Source organism: Pleurodeles waltl, chromosome 6 (genome assembly GCF_031143425.1).
Source record: "Pleurodeles waltl isolate 20211129_DDA chromosome 6, aPleWal1.hap1.20221129, whole genome shotgun sequence".
In the NCBI taxonomy this organism is placed as follows: Eukaryota; Metazoa; Chordata; class Amphibia; order Caudata; family Salamandridae; genus Pleurodeles; species Pleurodeles waltl.
In genome coordinates this window covers 611,354,070-611,370,677 of record NC_090445.1, presented here as the reverse complement: position 1 = coordinate 611,370,677, position 16,608 = coordinate 611,354,070, and the positions used below count along the sequence as shown (strand labels likewise).

At 46.9% G+C, this 16,608-nt stretch overlaps 1 protein-coding gene across 1 annotated transcript in view; it reads left to right on the top strand.

Moving 5' to 3' along the window:
- The window catches only part of LAD1 (ladinin 1), a 266,379-nt gene that overhangs the window by 194,786 nt on the left and 54,985 nt on the right, over nucleotides 1–16,608 (top strand). Inside the window, exon 7 of the mRNA XM_069238901.1 lies at nucleotides 16,017–16,060. Within this exon, the coding sequence (XP_069095002.1) occupies nucleotides 16,017–16,060 (44 nt within the window). The remainder of the gene's footprint in view (nucleotides 1–16,016; nucleotides 16,061–16,608) is intronic.

Below are 16,608 nucleotides of genomic sequence, written 5' to 3'. Positions count from 1 at the left end.
CCATATTATCCAACAGAAGAGCTCTCCAATTAATAGGGGACCTGATTTAATTTTTGTGCCACTATGGGCCATATGTACGAACACTTCTTCCCATAGACACAGAATGGGTAAAAACCTTTGCTACATCTGGCCCTATACGAGCAATGAAATCATGAAACATGTGAATTCAATGTGGCCAGTGACCAGGAGAGTATTGCTACCCAGAATTTGCTGTGGTGAATTCCCTGCAGTCGGTTGTGTCTTAGAAGAATCAGAGCAACAGAAAAAAGTCTTAAGAGGTTCCACCACTTTATCTCTGGTTCTCTGAAATAATATGGAGTATGCCCACAAAGCCACCAAGAGTGCTGGCTCTAGGGATGCATAGTTTTATATTCAACTCTATCTCATGCCTCCAAGCAGGAAAAAGTACGGCTATGTGTTGGCTATAGAGGCTATAGAGGCTGCCTTCATGGAATGATTAAACTGCTCACAGTGCCTTGGAGAAAGGATCAGCAGAATTCTGAGTAGTATGAATTCACCTAGAACCCTGCGCTATCTTGGAAGAAAACTTCAGATCATAGGTTGTTTAGACAAGATCTCATCATTTTATTTCATGTTTCAGGATTGTGAGTGCATGTGTATCCCACGAGGCTAATTCTTGCTAGGGAGATTGATTCATAATCCTCTTGAGTCAATTTGTAAACAGTGCAATGGGTGTATGTTATAAGATGTATTTCCGTGGAAACCTGTTACCATCTTACCTTTTGTGCTGTGCACTGAAGGTTGGGGTCCTTCTGAACAAATTGTCCACCAGCTTATTAAGGTCCAACTTCGGATTTTAATTCTACCTTTGGTGGTAAGTTATGTTATTTCATAAGGTCCTGTTTTAGTAGCGTGTGTTTCCAGAATAAAAGCTCTTTTACATCGCAAAATATATAGGACTTGGAAACTGAATATTTAGCAACAATTAATAGGGCAAAGATCAAGTATTATAACAATGATAAGTGATCAGAAAGCCATTATGATTCCAGGTGGTGCTGCTTATTTAAAGAGGTTATAGGATGTGCTGCCTATTTCTGGGTGCATAAGGCAAATATGACCCTTTGGACTTGACGATAAAACACTGACCCACTGTGGGATAAGCATCACGCAACATAGTGCTAAAGGGAAGATAGGTTTGGAGCATAGTGGGTTCAGGGTTCTCCTTCCTGATGCTTTGAGAGTTAGGGCATGCACCTCACCAACAAAATTGTGTCTTTCCCCAAGGAGGGAAGGAAGGACCCACATTTTGGCAAAGGTGTTAGGACACCTGACCTATACAAACGACATCTGAAACTATATATTTGATATGACCATCTAACAAAATACAATATATAAACAGTTACTGTTGGACTTTTTGCCTTACGCAGGGTCATCCCCAGTCTTTTTGCCTCCTTCCTCCTGGTTTTTATGACCTCTCGCTGTTGGCTCTAGGACTCTGAGCACTTTATCACTGCTGACCAGTGCTAAAGTGCAGGTGCTCTCCCATCTAAAGTTGGTATGATTGGCTTATACCTAATTGGCATATTTAATTTACCTATAAGTCCCTTGTACAATGGTATCTCTATACCCAGGGCCTGTAAATTAAATACTACTAGTGGGCCTGCAGCGCTGCTTGCGCCACCCACTGAAGTAGACTTTCAAACCTGTCTCAGGCCTGCTAGCGCAGGGCCTGTGTGCGCAGTTTTCTGCCACAGGGACCTGGCATCTAAACTTACTTGCCAGTCCCAGAACTCCCCTTTTACTACATGTAAGTCACCCCTAATGTATGCCCTAGCTAGCCCTATGGGCAGGGTGCCATGTATGTAGAAAGGCAGGACATGTGCCAAGTTGCGTGGCCTGTCCTGGTAGTGACAAATAGCCTAACTGGTGTCTGACTGCTGTGAGTGCTGCCTTCTCATAGGATTGCATTAGAAATGCCCTGCCTTATGTGTAAGGGGTATTGTCTGATTTATGAGGGGTAGCGTAGGCGTGTTTGGTATGGTTGTGATGGTGATAATAAATGCTGCCTACTTCTGTGGGTGTATTTTTTATTACTATCACAGAAATGCCACTTCTAGAGAGTGTGCATTTATCTGTGCTTATGACTCTGGTGTTTTGCAGCTTGACTCCAATCCACGTCTGGGCAGAGTGACAGTTGGGGCTTTGTGCATACTTTTCAGACAGCCTGTACACAGGGAGGGTGGAGGTGTCATAGAGGTGCATCTGCATACTGAATAGTCTTCCTGGGCTGAGAGAAGGGAGAGGCGGGGCACACCTGCATTTGTAAAGACTGTGCCCTGGCCTCGCACAATAGGGTCGTTAACCCCCCACTGATGCTTGGAGCCTGTGCTGAAAGGAGAGAGGGGGCACTCCCAGAAACAGTTGTAACTGGCTGGAACCTCCTCTCCCTACCATTGTAAAACACTGTAAGAACTGACTATAAGTACGGGGGAATTTTCCCCACAATTTGGAAACTTTTGGAATCATCTGGGAACTGGACACCAAAGGCTGAAAGGACACACCAGGAACCGCCATGGACTGCTGCTGCTGTGCTGACCTGTGACCTGCCTGGTCACTGTGAAGGACTTGCCACTTGCTGCCTTTCCCTTGTGCTGGCCTGTAGCTGGGCCCTGATTCTGCTCCCCAGGGGCAGGGTGCTGTGGCCCCTGACCCCTGCATCCATTTCTTCACGAGGGGTGCTTCTCCCTGGTTGCCATAGCGCTGATTGCAGCGCGCTTATGGAGCCTTGGGAGCTCGTAGGCTCCTTGCTGCATTGTGCCCCTTTAAATAAGATCACCGCAGCGGCCCGGGAAGCTGAAAGAACACTCGTGCACCGCATCGGGTGCAGGCGAGTGTCTGCTCAGGCCCCAGGAGGGGTCTGATCTTCTTGTGGCTTCACGGCAGGACCAGGGGAAGGCACAGGGAGTGCCCCCTTCCCCCTGGCCTCTGCGTTAGAAGCAGGATGCTCCTTTTCTGCTGTTAGGTAAAACAGGCATTATTGTGGCCCCCCCCCTTGGTGGAATGGCCAGTGGAGGCCCAGGGGGGCCCCCAGAGATCGCAAGTCCCGGGAGGGGCCTGTCATTAAACCGGAGGGGGTGCGTGGTGCCCCCCTCCTGCCCTAAGTTGTTTTTGCTGGCTTTGGCCCCCCTTGTGAGGGCCGGTTGAGGCCCTGGGGGGTCCCAAGTAATCACGGTCCCCAGAGGGGCCTGTCTATAAAAGAGAGGAGGTGCATGTCACCCTCCACTGACCACAGAGTATAAGGGAGGCCCCTGTTTTGCGCATAGGAGCACCGGGGGCCCCATTGTTCGCCTTCTAGGCACTGGAGGTGCCTTCATCCAACCAGGTACTGTTTAAAGGACCAATATAGTTGCAATCCAAAGTTCTTTCTACAGACTTTTGTTTGATTCATATATTACCTACCTGCGTTTGATGTTTTTACATATGTGTATGCAAATGTCCCTTTTATGGACATGCTTGCTAATATGTTTTTCTAACTTGCCATATGTTTTCTAATGTTCCTACAATGGGCATTTTATGATATTCTTATGACAAGTGCTGTGATGTAATAATGTGTTTTCCTGACTACTGCTTATGTTGCAGAATACTGAGTAACCTGTGTGTTATGTGTGACTACTGCTAGGTTCCAGAGTAACTAATGTGTAACATTCTGACAACTGCTAAGGTAGCAGGATAGTACTGATATGTGATGTTTGGTCTGATAATTGCGTTGTGTACAATACAGTATATTTTCATATAATCTGGTGTTGTGTTTCCTTTGTGGTGGAGATATTGCGTCACATGTGTTGTGTGTGTTGTGCAAACGCTTTACACATTGCCTCCGGGTTAAGCCTGACTGCTCATGCCAAGCTACCAAGGGGGTGAGCAGGGGTTATCTTGGACGTGTAACTCCCTTGCCCTGACTAGAGTGGGTAAGTTCTGCCTGGCTGAGGTGCATACCCTAGCCAACCAGAAACCCCATTTCTAACATTGGTCGTCAGCGGTGAGGATAGGACTTGCGCTTGCACAATACCATTGTGACTCATTATTTCACTGCAAGGATTGAGTTTAGACCATCACATGTTTGGCTTCTCTTAAGTTTCTCTCTTTGGTCATTTTTCCTGTTTTCAGTTCTCACGCTTGGGTATTGTGGTTGTCACAGTTGAGTTATTTGTACCTTTTCAAGATGGGGCTTACCTTTGATTTAGAGGACCTGCCGTTTTACACGCAGGAGGAATTAGAGGTGTTCTGTAGAGAGAGAGGGCTGCCTGTAGAAGGGGACCTCAGGAGATCTCTGAATTTCTTTGAAAGGTTTGTGACATATACCCAGGGAGGGAGTGTGCTTAGGGGGTACCCAGAGGATCCTGAGTGTAGCGAGGGTTCCCAATGGGAGGGCTCCCAGACCTCATCCCTAGAGGGTGGTAGAGAGACTGATCAGGAGGGTGAGAATGACCGGTTGGGGACACCAGTTAACAGGCAAGGCCCCAGTGATAGGGAGTCCCTTGCTGGGTCCAGCGTAAGAAGCAGGGCTACCTCTCATTCCTTGACGCCTTGTGAGCTAAGAGATAGGTGGGAAGAGAGGGATCTGAAGTTGCAGTTAGCGCGTCTAGCTGTTGAGGAGAGAAGGGCTGAGGTAGAGAAGGCCTTAGTACAGGAGAGGATGGCAGAGGCAGAGAGGGTCTTTGCCAGAGAAAGACTCGGTCTAGAGCGCAGTCTGAAGGTTCTGGACTCACCAGCGCTGCAGGTGGAGTCCAGTGGTGGCAGCAACGTAGAATGCTGTAGCAAAAATGTTCCTCACATACCCATAGATCTGGTACCTAGGTTCCAAGAGGGGGGTGGCATACGTCAGTGGTTAAAGGAATATGAGAGGGCTCTGGTAGAGCGCAGGATCCCTGAGAAGGATTGGGGAACTGGCCTAGGGAGCTTTATTCCTGAGGAGGGGAGGGATGCCCTACTGACTCTAGAAGAGAGTGACAGGGAGGGGTACTCCACTGTGAAGAACACACTGATTGAGAAGTGTGGTTTTTCCCCTGAGGAATACAGAAAAAGGTTTAGGGGTGGTAAGAAACTGTCCCACCAGTCTTGGGAGGAGTTTGTGGAGGATTGCTGCATTGCACTAGATGGATGGGTGAAGGGTAGCACAGTAAACAATTTTGAAGGGCTGTTTAATCTGATTGTCAGAGAGCACCTGCTTCGTTGTTGTTTTTCAGAGTTACGCCAACACTTGTCAGTGTGTGAGCTCTCTGACCCCAGGGAGCTTGCAAAGGAGGCAGACTTCTGGTTGCGTACCAGAGGGTCTGGGGTGGCATTAGCGGGTGTTCCTAATGAGAGTGGTCTAGGTGTTCCCCAACCAGGTGTGGTGGGAAAGGCTTGTGTCCCAGGTAGGTCCCAGTGTATTGGGGCGGGTAAGGCACCCCATGTCCAGTCTCAGAGGAGAGGGAATGAAGCTGGGCTGAGGCCCAGGGTACCCAAGCTCCAATCCCAGGTCCTGGAGGGTTCCATGAGTGAACGCCAGGAGGTGAGCCTAGCCTGTGCCGTAGGGCCAGCTGTTCAGAAGGATCCCATTTTGTCATTAGGACTTGGGCGGGTGGCTGATGATAGCGTTCCGCTGGTCCTGGTGTCTGGTAGTCTCGCTCTACAGTGGAGGAGGCGGAAATCCAGGCACAGGGTTGAGAGGGGGCTGTGGGCCCCAGTGGAGAACCTGGAGGGTCAGGGGTCAGCTCTGAAAGCAGAGCCCCCCAGGAATGACCTTGGTGAGACCATTTCTGGGCTGGGAGGAATCCAGACTCTGTCAGATGGGCAGAGGTCAGGAGACCTGCGCCAGCCAGACTCTTGTGTGGCCCTTGGGGAAGGTGTTTCCCTGGTGGGGGGTAGGTGTGCCCCCAGGAAGTCCTGGTGCACCAGGCAATGATTCAACCGCAGGATGGTGAATCTGGGTTGGATGATCAGGTTCAGGGGGTAAACTCTGACCTGATGGGGAGTAGGTGTGCTCCCAAAGAAGTCCTGGTGCGCCAGGCAGTGGTTCAACCGCAGGGTAGTGACTCTGGGTTGGATTGCCAGATTCAGGGGGTAAGCTCTGATCTGGTAGGGGGTAGGTGTGCTCCCAAGAAAGTCCTGGTTCGCTGGGCAATGGTCCAGTCTAAGGGTGTCGTCCCTGGACTAGATAGACAGGTTCAGGGGTAAACTCTGACCTGGTTGGGGGGGCGGTTAGTGTGCTCACCCCCGTGTGAAACTTCTGGTGGCTTCTCCCGAGCTGGGGAGACGCAGGACTCTGGAAGTGGGGTTCAGGGAGGGGGAAGCCCGCCCCGGACCCCGGTGCAACCCAAGGGTGTCATCCCTAGGTTGGGTGGTCAGTCGCCAGGTAGTGATCCTGGGCTGGCGAGAGAGTTGTGCAGGGCTGCTGTACCCAGCACCCTGGCAAGTGTGGATTGTGGTGATACCCCTCCTAGGAGAGGAGGGCGGGATCCTAGACAGAGGGTTTGAGGGAGGAGAGCCTCGCATCTAGCCCCTCCAGAACCTATCGGGGCGGACCCTAGGTTGGTGGATCAGTGGCAGGGTAGAGCCCCTGAACTGATTGGAAGTGGAGTGGAGACAGGTTGCTTTGCACCTGGGGCAATCGCCCCCCACTCGCTATGGTTTCAGAGACCAGAGGCTCCTAGATGGCCTGGGGCCTGGTTCTGGCCACTGGCAGCTAGAGAACCCCCGTGGGTTGGTCTAGGCTGCCTGGGAAGCATTGACAGAGAGATCCAAGTGGAGTCAGGAAGGCGTAGAACTGGAACATGCCCCTGCTGTTGTGGGCCTGGGTCCTTGTTCTATCGCCCCAATCATGGAAGTACATCAAGGTATTGATTGTTATCCCCTGGCTTTTGACTGGTAGGGGGTTGTGTTGGACTTTTTGCCTTACACAGGGTCATCCCCAGTCTTTTTGCCTCCTTCCTCCTGGTTTTTCTGATCTCTCGCTGTTGGCTCTAGGGCTCTGAGCACTTTATCACTGCTGACCAGTGCTAAAGTGCAGGTGCTCTCCCATCTAAAGTTGGTATGATTGGCTTATACCTAATTGGCATATTTAATTTACCTATAAGTCCCTTGTACAGTGGTATCTCTATACCCAGGGCCTGTAAATTAAATACTACTAGTGGGCCACCCACTGAAGTAGACTTTCAAACCTGTCTCAGGCCTGCTAGCGCAGGGCCTGTGTGCACAGTTTTCTGCCACAGGGACCTGGCATCTAAACTTACTTGCCAGGCCCAGAACTCCCCTTTTACTACATGTAAGTCACCCCTAAGGTACGCCCTAGCTAGCCCTATGGGCAGGGTGCCATGTATGTAGAAAGGCAGGACATGTGCCAAGTTGCGTGGCCTGTCCTGGTAGTTACAAACAGCCTAACTGGTGTCTCACTGCTGTGAGTGATGCCTTCTCATAGGATTGCATTAGAAATGCCCTGCCTTATGTGTAAGGGGTATTGTCTGATTTATGAGGGGTAGCGTAGGCGTGTTTGGTATGGTTGTGATGGTGATAATAAATGCTGCTTGCTGGTGAGGGTGTATTTTTTATTACTATGACAGAAATGCCACTTCTAGAGAGTGCGCATTTATCTGTGCTTATGACTCTGGTGTTTTGCAGCTTGACTCCAATTCACGTATGGGCAGAGTGATAGTTGGGGCTTTGTGCATAGTTTTCAGACAGACTGTACACAGGGAGGGTGGAGGTGTCACAGAGGTGCATCTGCATACTGAATAGTCTTCCTGGGTTGAGAGAAGGGAGAGGCGGGGCACACCTGCATTTGTAAAGACTGTGCCCTGGCCTCACACAATAGGGTCGTTAACCCCCCACTTATGTTTGGAGCCTGTGCTGAAAGGAGAGAGGGGCCACTCCCAGAAACAGTTGTAACTGGCTGGAACCTCCTCTCCCTACCATTGTAAAACACTGTAAGAACTGACTATAAGTACGGGGGAATTTTCCCCACAATTTGGAGACTCTTGGAATCATCTTGGAACTGGACACCAAAGGCTGAAAGGACTCACCAGGAACCGCCATGGACTGCTGCTGCTGTGCTGACCTGTGACCTGCCTGGTCACTGTGAAGGACTTGCCACTTGCTGACTTTCCCTTGTGCTGGCCTGTAGCTGGGCCCTGATTCTGCTCCCCAGGGGCAGGGTGCTGTGGCCCCTGACCCCTGCATCCATTTCTTCACGAGGGGTGCTTCTCCGTGGTTGCGGCTGCCATAGTGCTGATTGCAGCGCGCTTATGGAGCCTTGGGAGCTCGTAGGATCCTTGCTGCATTGTGCCCCTTTAAATAAGATCACAGCAGTGGCCCGGGAAGCTGGAAGAACACTCTCGCACCCCATCGGGTGCAGGCGAGTGTCTGCTCGGGCCCCAGGAGGGGTCTGATCTTCTTGTGGCTTCACGGCAGGACCTGGCGAAGGCGCGGGGAGTGCCCCCTTCCCCCTGGCCTCTGCGTTAGGAGCAGGACGCTCCTTTTCTGCTGTTAGGTAAAATGGGCATTATTGTGGCCCCCCCCCTTGGTGGAAGGGCCAGTGGAGGCCCAGGGGTGTCCCCAGAGATCGCAGGTCCCGGGAGGGGCCTGTCATTAAACCGGAGGGGGTGTGTGGTGCCCCCCTCCTGCCCTGAGTTGTTTTTGCTGGCTTTCGCCCCCCTCGTGAGGGCCGGTTGAGGCCCTGGGGGGCCCCAAGTAATCACGGTCCCCGGAGGGGCCTGTCTATAAAAGAGAGGAGGTGCATGTCGCCCTCCTCTGACCCCAGAGTATAAGGGAGGCCCCCGTTTTGCGCATAGGAGCACCGGGGGCCCCATTGTTCGCCTTCTAGGCACTGGAGGTGCCTTCATTCAACTATGTACTATTTAAAGGACCAATATAGTTGCAATCCAAAGTTCTTTCTACAGACTTTTGTTTGATTCATATATTACCTACCTGCGTTTGATTTTTTACATATGTGTATGCAAATGTTCCTTTTATGGACATGCTTGCTAATATGTTTTTCTAACTTGCCATATGTTTTCTAATGTTCCTACTATGGGCATTTTATGATATTCTTATGACAAGTGCTGTGATGTGATAACGTGTTTTCCTGACTACTGCTTATGTTGCAGAATACTGAGTAACCTGTGTGTTATGTGTGACTACTGCTAGGTTGCAGAGTAACTAATGTGTAACGTTCTGAAGACTCTTAAGGTAGCAGCATAGTACTGATATGTGATGTTTGGTCTGATAATTGCGTTGTGTACAATACAGTATATTTTCACATAATCTGGTGTTGTGTTTCCTTTGTGGTGGGGATATTGCGTCACATGTGTTGTGTGTGTTGTGCAAACGCTTTACACATTGCCTCCGGGTTAAGCCTGACTGCTCATGCCAAGCTACCAAGGGGGTGAGCAGGGGTTATCTTGGACGTGTAACTCCCTTGCCCTGACTAGAGTGGGTAAGTTCTGCCTGGCTGAGGTGCATACCCTAGCCAACCAGAAACCCCATTTCTAACAGTTACCAATTATCTTCACCCAAAATGAAGGAAGGGGAGTGCAATAGCAAACAGGGCAGCTAAGTATTTAAGTTGAACTAGAACAGGTGTCTCCAACCAGTCGATTATGATCTACCAGTACCTCCTAGACACCTTCAGAGTAGTGTGCAGCCTTGAGTGCATTTTTAAATAACCACAGGCTCACATTTTCCTTTTACAGTTGAGAGAAGGCTGTGTTTATTTTATGTTATTATCATCAGGCTGCAGAAAGCAGGCCCTGATAATGAGCAGTGCTCAGTCAGATTTATGACCCAGGCTGAAGCACATATATGAACAACTGTACTACTGAGGTATTTAACTGTAAAAGAAAAATCATTGTCAGCTCAATATTGGAGTGTGAGAGCAAAATAATGTTTCTGAATGCTTTCAAATGGGAGAAAGATAAAATGAAAAGTCACCTTAATCATTAACTGAACTCTTTTAATTTTCTCCCATTTCAAAGTGTCACATTTACAAACATTTTAAATGGGAAAAATTTAAAGTGCACAAAATCGTTCATATCATGGAACTTTTCTGCACCTTTAATTTCTTGTATTAAAAAAAATGGTTGTGTTATACACGTAATGGTGCCATATATGGTAAAAGTATGTCCTGTGCCACAAATATACCGACAGACTCTCAGTCATCCATACACATATATCCCATTCATGTGCACAATTGTTTATTCATCCCCCAAGACCACGCTCTCACTGAGGCACATGGCTGTCCTTCCATTGTGCCCCTAGTCAAAATATATATTTCAAACCATAGTATCTCTAGAGACATTAGGCTTAAAATAGCTGGGTGTGGGGTGTCTGGTAACAATGTGTGAGTTGTTTAGCCTTCAGTAGCTCACAATGATTTTCACTGATCAGAAGTAGCTCTCACTGCAGTAAAGGTTGGAGACCACTGAACTAGAATCTCCCTCTACACAGTACTTGAATCACGCTCCGTGAGCTCTCCACTGCCTGTTGATGACGAGGAATTAAATATTTTGGTGTCCATGTCAGTGAGTGGAGAAGCCTAGAGGAAATTGGAAAACCAAGTAAAAGGTAACAGGAAAAGTTGCAAGGAAACAAGTAGAGACATGATTGAGGAAAATGCTGCAGATTCCTGGGCCAGCAATTATAAACAGGTGTTGCACTGGGCCTAATTCTAATTCTAATGAATGGGGGTAAATTGATGGCACAACTGCTTCTGACTAGAGATAGTTACAGAGTAACACTGTGAGGCCCACTTTAGAGTGATCATTGGTAAGTTAAATAGCTGACAGAATGTAGCAGATGATGGGTATGGTAATCAGGCTGTCTAAGAATACACAGAGCTCCTGAGGTTGACTGATATGTGCGATTAATTCTTCTAATCTGTCCTCTAATGAAGATGTTCTCAGTTGGCCCTATATGAATATATACAGTGACAGGTCGTAAATGTTTTAGTGTTATGTTTGGTCTGCAAAACCTGATCCTTGGGAAGATTTCAGTGCGTCGATAATCAAGTACGGAAAACCCTACTCCATGGGGGATCATTCTTACAAAGTGTTTTTGAGATGGTCAGAAGACTGGTTAAGACTTAATGATATATTAACTCAGGCCCAAGCATCTAATTCTGAAAATGGCAGCCTTCACCAGAAACCTCTGCTCCTCCCTTGTGGAAGCATTCAAAACTGTGTATGTATGATCTAGTGTATGCCAGCTATGATCATCAACAAATTTATACAATTATGATTGAGATTGCATGGTCTCCAGCAGGCCATGCAGCTACAGCACTTCAGGATTATTTAGCTCTTTGACTGTGCCCTCTTAATTTGATCTGTGTTGTAGTTTTAGGGCTTTTAAACTTGTTCTCATTTCTTGAAATTACATGTTCTTAACTTTCAAAGCAACCTTGCAGTGGTAACCCAGCTCTGACCGTAGGATGGTATATAAATATGTGCACAGTACAATATTTGCCATATTTAATATTAACTGCCAAATGTGAATGAAATATGAACAGGCACACATATGTACTAATATGGAGCGAGGAAGTAGAATGCGTTATTTCCCTGGGTAAAAATTGGGAGTGTAAGTTAATAAGTCAAACACAGTGTAAGTTGTCAAGTTACAAAAACATGGCATCAAATCTCACAGAATTATTTATAACACTAAAGCCTCTAATATTGTGCTGGTGACAGTGATTTCACTGTTAAAAAGGTTAAAAACCTTAGTGCACGATTTTCTAAAATACAGGGAGTGCAGAATTATTAGGCAAGTTGTATTTTTGAGAATTAATTTTATTATTGAACAACAACCATGTTCTCAATGAACCCAAAAAACTCATTAATATCAAAGCTGAATATTTTTGGAAGTAGTTTTTAGTTTGTTTTTAGTTTTAGCTATGTTAGGGGGATATCTGTGTGTGCAGGTGACTATTACTGTGCATAATTATTAGGCAACTTAACAAAAAAAAATATATACCCATTTCAATTATTTATTATTACCAGTGAAACCAATATAACATCTCAACATTCACAAATATACATTTCTGACATTCAAAAACAAAACAAAAACAAATCAGTGACCAATATAGCCACCTTTATTTGCAAGGACACTCAAAAGCCTGCCATCCATGGATTCTGTCAGTGTTTTGATCTGTTCACCATCAACATTGCGTGCAGCAGCAACCACAGCCTCCCAGACACTGTTCAGAGAGGTGTACTGTTTTCCCTCCTTGTAAGTCTCACATTTGATGATGGACCACAGGTTCTCAATGGGGTTCAGATCAGGTGAACAAGGAGGCCATGTCATTAGATTTCCTTCTTTTATACCCTTTCTTGCCAGCCACGCTGTGGAGTACTTGGACGCGTGTGATGGAGCATTGTCCTGCATGCAAATCATGTTTTCTTGAAGGATGCAGACTTCTTCCTGTACCACTGCTTGAAGAAGGTGTCTTCCAGGAACTGGCAGTAGGACTGGGAGTTGAGCTTGACTCCATCCTCAACCCGAAAAGGCCCCACATGCTCATCTTTGATGATACCAGCCCAAACCAGTACTCCACCTCCACCTTGCTGGCGTCTGAGTCGGACTGGAGCTCTCTGCCCTTTACCAATCCAGCCACGGGCCCATCCATCTGGCCCATCAAGACTCACTCTCATTTCATCAGTCCATAAAACCTTAGAAAAATCAGTCTTGAGATATTTCTTGGCCCAGTCTTGACGTTTCAGCTTGTGTGTCTTGTTCAGTGGTGGTCGTCTTTCAGCCTTTCTTACCTTGGCCATGTCTCTGAGTATTGCACACCTTGTGCTTTTGGGCACTCCAGTGATGTTGCAGCTCTGAAATATGGCCAAACTGGTGGCATCGTGGCAGCTGCACGCTTGACTTTTCTCAGTTCATGGGAAGTTATTTTGCGCCTTGGTTTTTCCACACGCTTCTTGCGACCCTGTTGACTATTTTGAATGAAACGCTTGATTGTTCGATGATCACGCTTCAGAAGCTTTGCAATTTTAAGAGTGCTGCATCCCTCTGCAAGATATCTCACTATTTTTGACTTTTCTGAGCCTGTCAAGTCCTTCTTTTGACCCATTTTGCCAAAGGAAAGGAAGTTGCCTAATAATTATGCACACCTGATATAGGGTGTTGATGTCATTAGACCACACCCCTTCTCATTACAGAGATGCACATCACCTAATATGCTTAATTGGTAGTAGGCTTTCGAGCCTATACAGCTTGGAGTAAGACAACATGCATCAAGAGGATGATGTGGTCAAAATACTCATTTGCCTAATAATTCTGCACTCCCTGTACATTGCAAGATATTGGGTTACTGGTTGGCGGAGAGGCGGTGAAACCCTACTTGAGCAACAACCACAGACCTTGTCAGTGTTAAGTCACAAGAAAGCCCAAAATTAACTTGTGCCTATCCCCTGGTAGAGTAGCCCAAAGCAATCAGGCTCAACTTAGAGGCAATGTTTAAAGTATTTATGCAGCAATTCACCCAGTAATAAAGTGAAACACAGCACAAGAAAATTCCCACACCGATTTAGGAAATTAGAGTGAAATTTAATAAATAATGTTAGACCAAAAAATACAAAAATACAACCAGTAGAACTGGAGACATGCACTTTTCATGACTTAAGTGAAAATAATGCCAAAAAGCATAAAGTGCCAACTAAAGTTGCACCAGGCTGGGACAAAGTCAAAAGTTCAGGCTGACCACAATAGAGCGCAAGCCAGCTACAAAGACCAAGTTAGACCCACTGAACAAGAGTACCTTAATTCCTGGTTGCGGACATTGCAAGATCCCATGTGGAGGATGAGTCATGTTACTGAGTCGATGCGAAGTCCTAGAATGGCAATGCATTGTGCAGTCGCAGTTCAGGAAAGCTGTGAAGCTGTGATGGAAGGACCTGCATCATCTTTGAGGATGCCTATAATGAGGGCCTTGCAGTGTGTGCTCCTGCGTCGAAGATGCGTCCTGCACAGGCTGGCTCTGAAGAAGTTGCTGGGCTTGCAGTGCAGAGTCCTGCATCGTCATTGAGGATACCATTGATGAGGGACTTGCAATGCGGAGACATGCAGTGGGGATGCATCACCAAGTCATGGCTCCGAGGCAGCTGTGGGCTGTGATGCAAAGTCCTGCATTGGAAATGCATCTCACAGCGGTTCCAATGTGGAGGTCTGTGAGGCGATGTGTCACGCTGTGACTGCACTTTAGAGTTTTGGGAAGGGATGTGTTTGTTCTGCTGGGACCACAGCTTGGCTGACAGAGCATTGTTAGGCCACATTTCAAGGATCCAGGACTAGGGTAGCACCACCTGGGATGGCAGGACTTACAGCTGGCAGATTAAGTGCTGAGTTCAAGGTGTGCTGAGTTCAAGTTTCTTGGGGCCTACTCTGTCCCTGAGGCTCTGATCAGGAGGCCAGCCAACTAGCCCTTGGAGTTAGTCTAGAGGCCCTGAGTTCAATGTGCAGGTCGATTCCCTCTCACTCAGATGGGAGGGCAGTAGAGTGGCATTCCTTCTTGCAGCAAAACAGCACAACAGTCCTTCTGAGTCTTCTGAAGGTCCAGATGTATTCTGAAGAGGTTGGTCTGAGGGCCCATTCCGTATACCTGGTGCCCACTTTGAAGTAGGAGAAGGTTTTCGAGGTTACTACCTGCTTGAGGTGTTAGGCATACCCTTCCTCCCTGCCCTGGCCCCAGCTTGTCTGGGGTAACAAAAGACTAGTGATAAATGGAGTGTGTGTACGGCAGGGCCTTTGTTCGTGCATGTGTGGCAGGTGACAGGTCCTCCCCTTGTAAGTCAGAGTGGCCCATCCTCCCAACACCTATCTTCCTTTTGTCTCACTGTCTGGGAGCAATATACAAGGATCAACTGCCAGATACACCTAGTCATTTGACCCAGGGACACCAAATGGTTAGGACAAGAACATGTCAATTGAAAGATATCACTTAATAAATGTAATAAGGAAACCCAATGTTATCACTTGGGAGAGGTTGGCCTTGCAGTAGTGAGAGTGGAATTTAAGAGGTTTTCACTACCAGGACATTTATAGTTTAAATATATGTGCCCAACTTTTAAAATACACTGCACCATGCCCTATGGGCTGTTCAGGGCTTACACTAGAAGTGACCTATATGTATTAAAAAGGAAGGTTTGGGCCTGGCAAAAGGTTTATTTTGCCAGGTCGATATGTCAGTTTAATACTGCACAGCCAGACTCCACTGGCAGGCCTGGGACATGATTTACAGGGCTATTTAGGTGGGTGGCACAATCCATGTTGTAGGCCCACTAGTAGCATTTCATTTACAGGCCCTGGGTACACAGGGTACCACTTTACTAGGGACTTACAAGTACATTAATTGTGCCAATTGGATACAAGCCAATCCTACTGTGTTTTAGGGAGAGAGCACAAGCACTTTCACTCTGGTTAGCAGTGGTAAAGTGCAGAGAGTCCTAAGGCCAACAAAAACTAGAATGGGTAAGGGCAAAACGTTTGAGGGAAGACCACCCTAAGGCTGATAGGCCTAACACTCATATTTTTTGTTGTGAGAAATGATGAAAGTTCTACTTCCTATATCTTTCACCAAAGTTATAATTCAGTGGAGTAGTGGTATTTCCTGGTAAGGCCAATTTACTTATGCTAGTGTTGCTTAGGCAGCAGTTCCTCCAGTAATGGTACTCACAAAAGCACAATAATTCTGTACCTTGGTGTTACGGATTAGCACTCCATCGGTAATTCCGAGTACAGGAATATGACACTGGATACCCTTGCTACTCTAGTGATTGCAAAAATGACACTGATACATCTGACCCCTGATGAAATTCCAGGGTTCTAATCAAGCAATGTAGCCTGATCTCCTTCATGGTGTAACTGTCATTGACATGTCGGTGATCTCACAATACTCTTATGCTTATCTCTGTTCAGGTCTCCGTGTTCTGGATAAATGCACCAACTACCAAGATGGAATAATCAAGTAACTTTTATGGAGATCATTTTACCTTGATTTTCTAATACTGTGTTCTTTTTCACAGATCATGTCACAGACGGAGCAAGCGGAGAGTCCTTTCACCCGAAGGTCAGTTTATTTGTCTACAGTGTACTCATCATGCAACTGTCCGTGCAAGCCTCATAGAGGGGTAGTGCGGGAAGACAACCAGTTCGGGGTTCAAATTCGTTTTGTTGTGATCTGAATGCTGTGTATGGATACCACTGAATAGCCATCAGGAAGTTAATTATGAAGCAATTGAAAATTTGGGAGTTGTCTGATTCGGGTCAGGCAAGTGAAAAGTTTCTTAGTTCTACATATCTGACCCTTTGAACATGAAGCTAAATAGACTAATGGTCTATAAGCTGACACGGTAACAGTACATTTTACTGCACTATAATCCTCCTCTCTTTCCCTTTGGATTCTTTTTGAAAGCTTTTAACCACTTTACCTTGGCACCTGGTTTTACAGGCAATTTGCTTGGTACTTACATTATGTACCTGTCCCACACTGTAACTCGCAATGCATATACTAACCATTTGGATATGGTACTCGAGGTATCCTTGCCATAGTTGACATTGACAACAGGAGTAGAAGAGCACACATCATGCGATATTCTTCTGTGTTTGGGTTTAAAA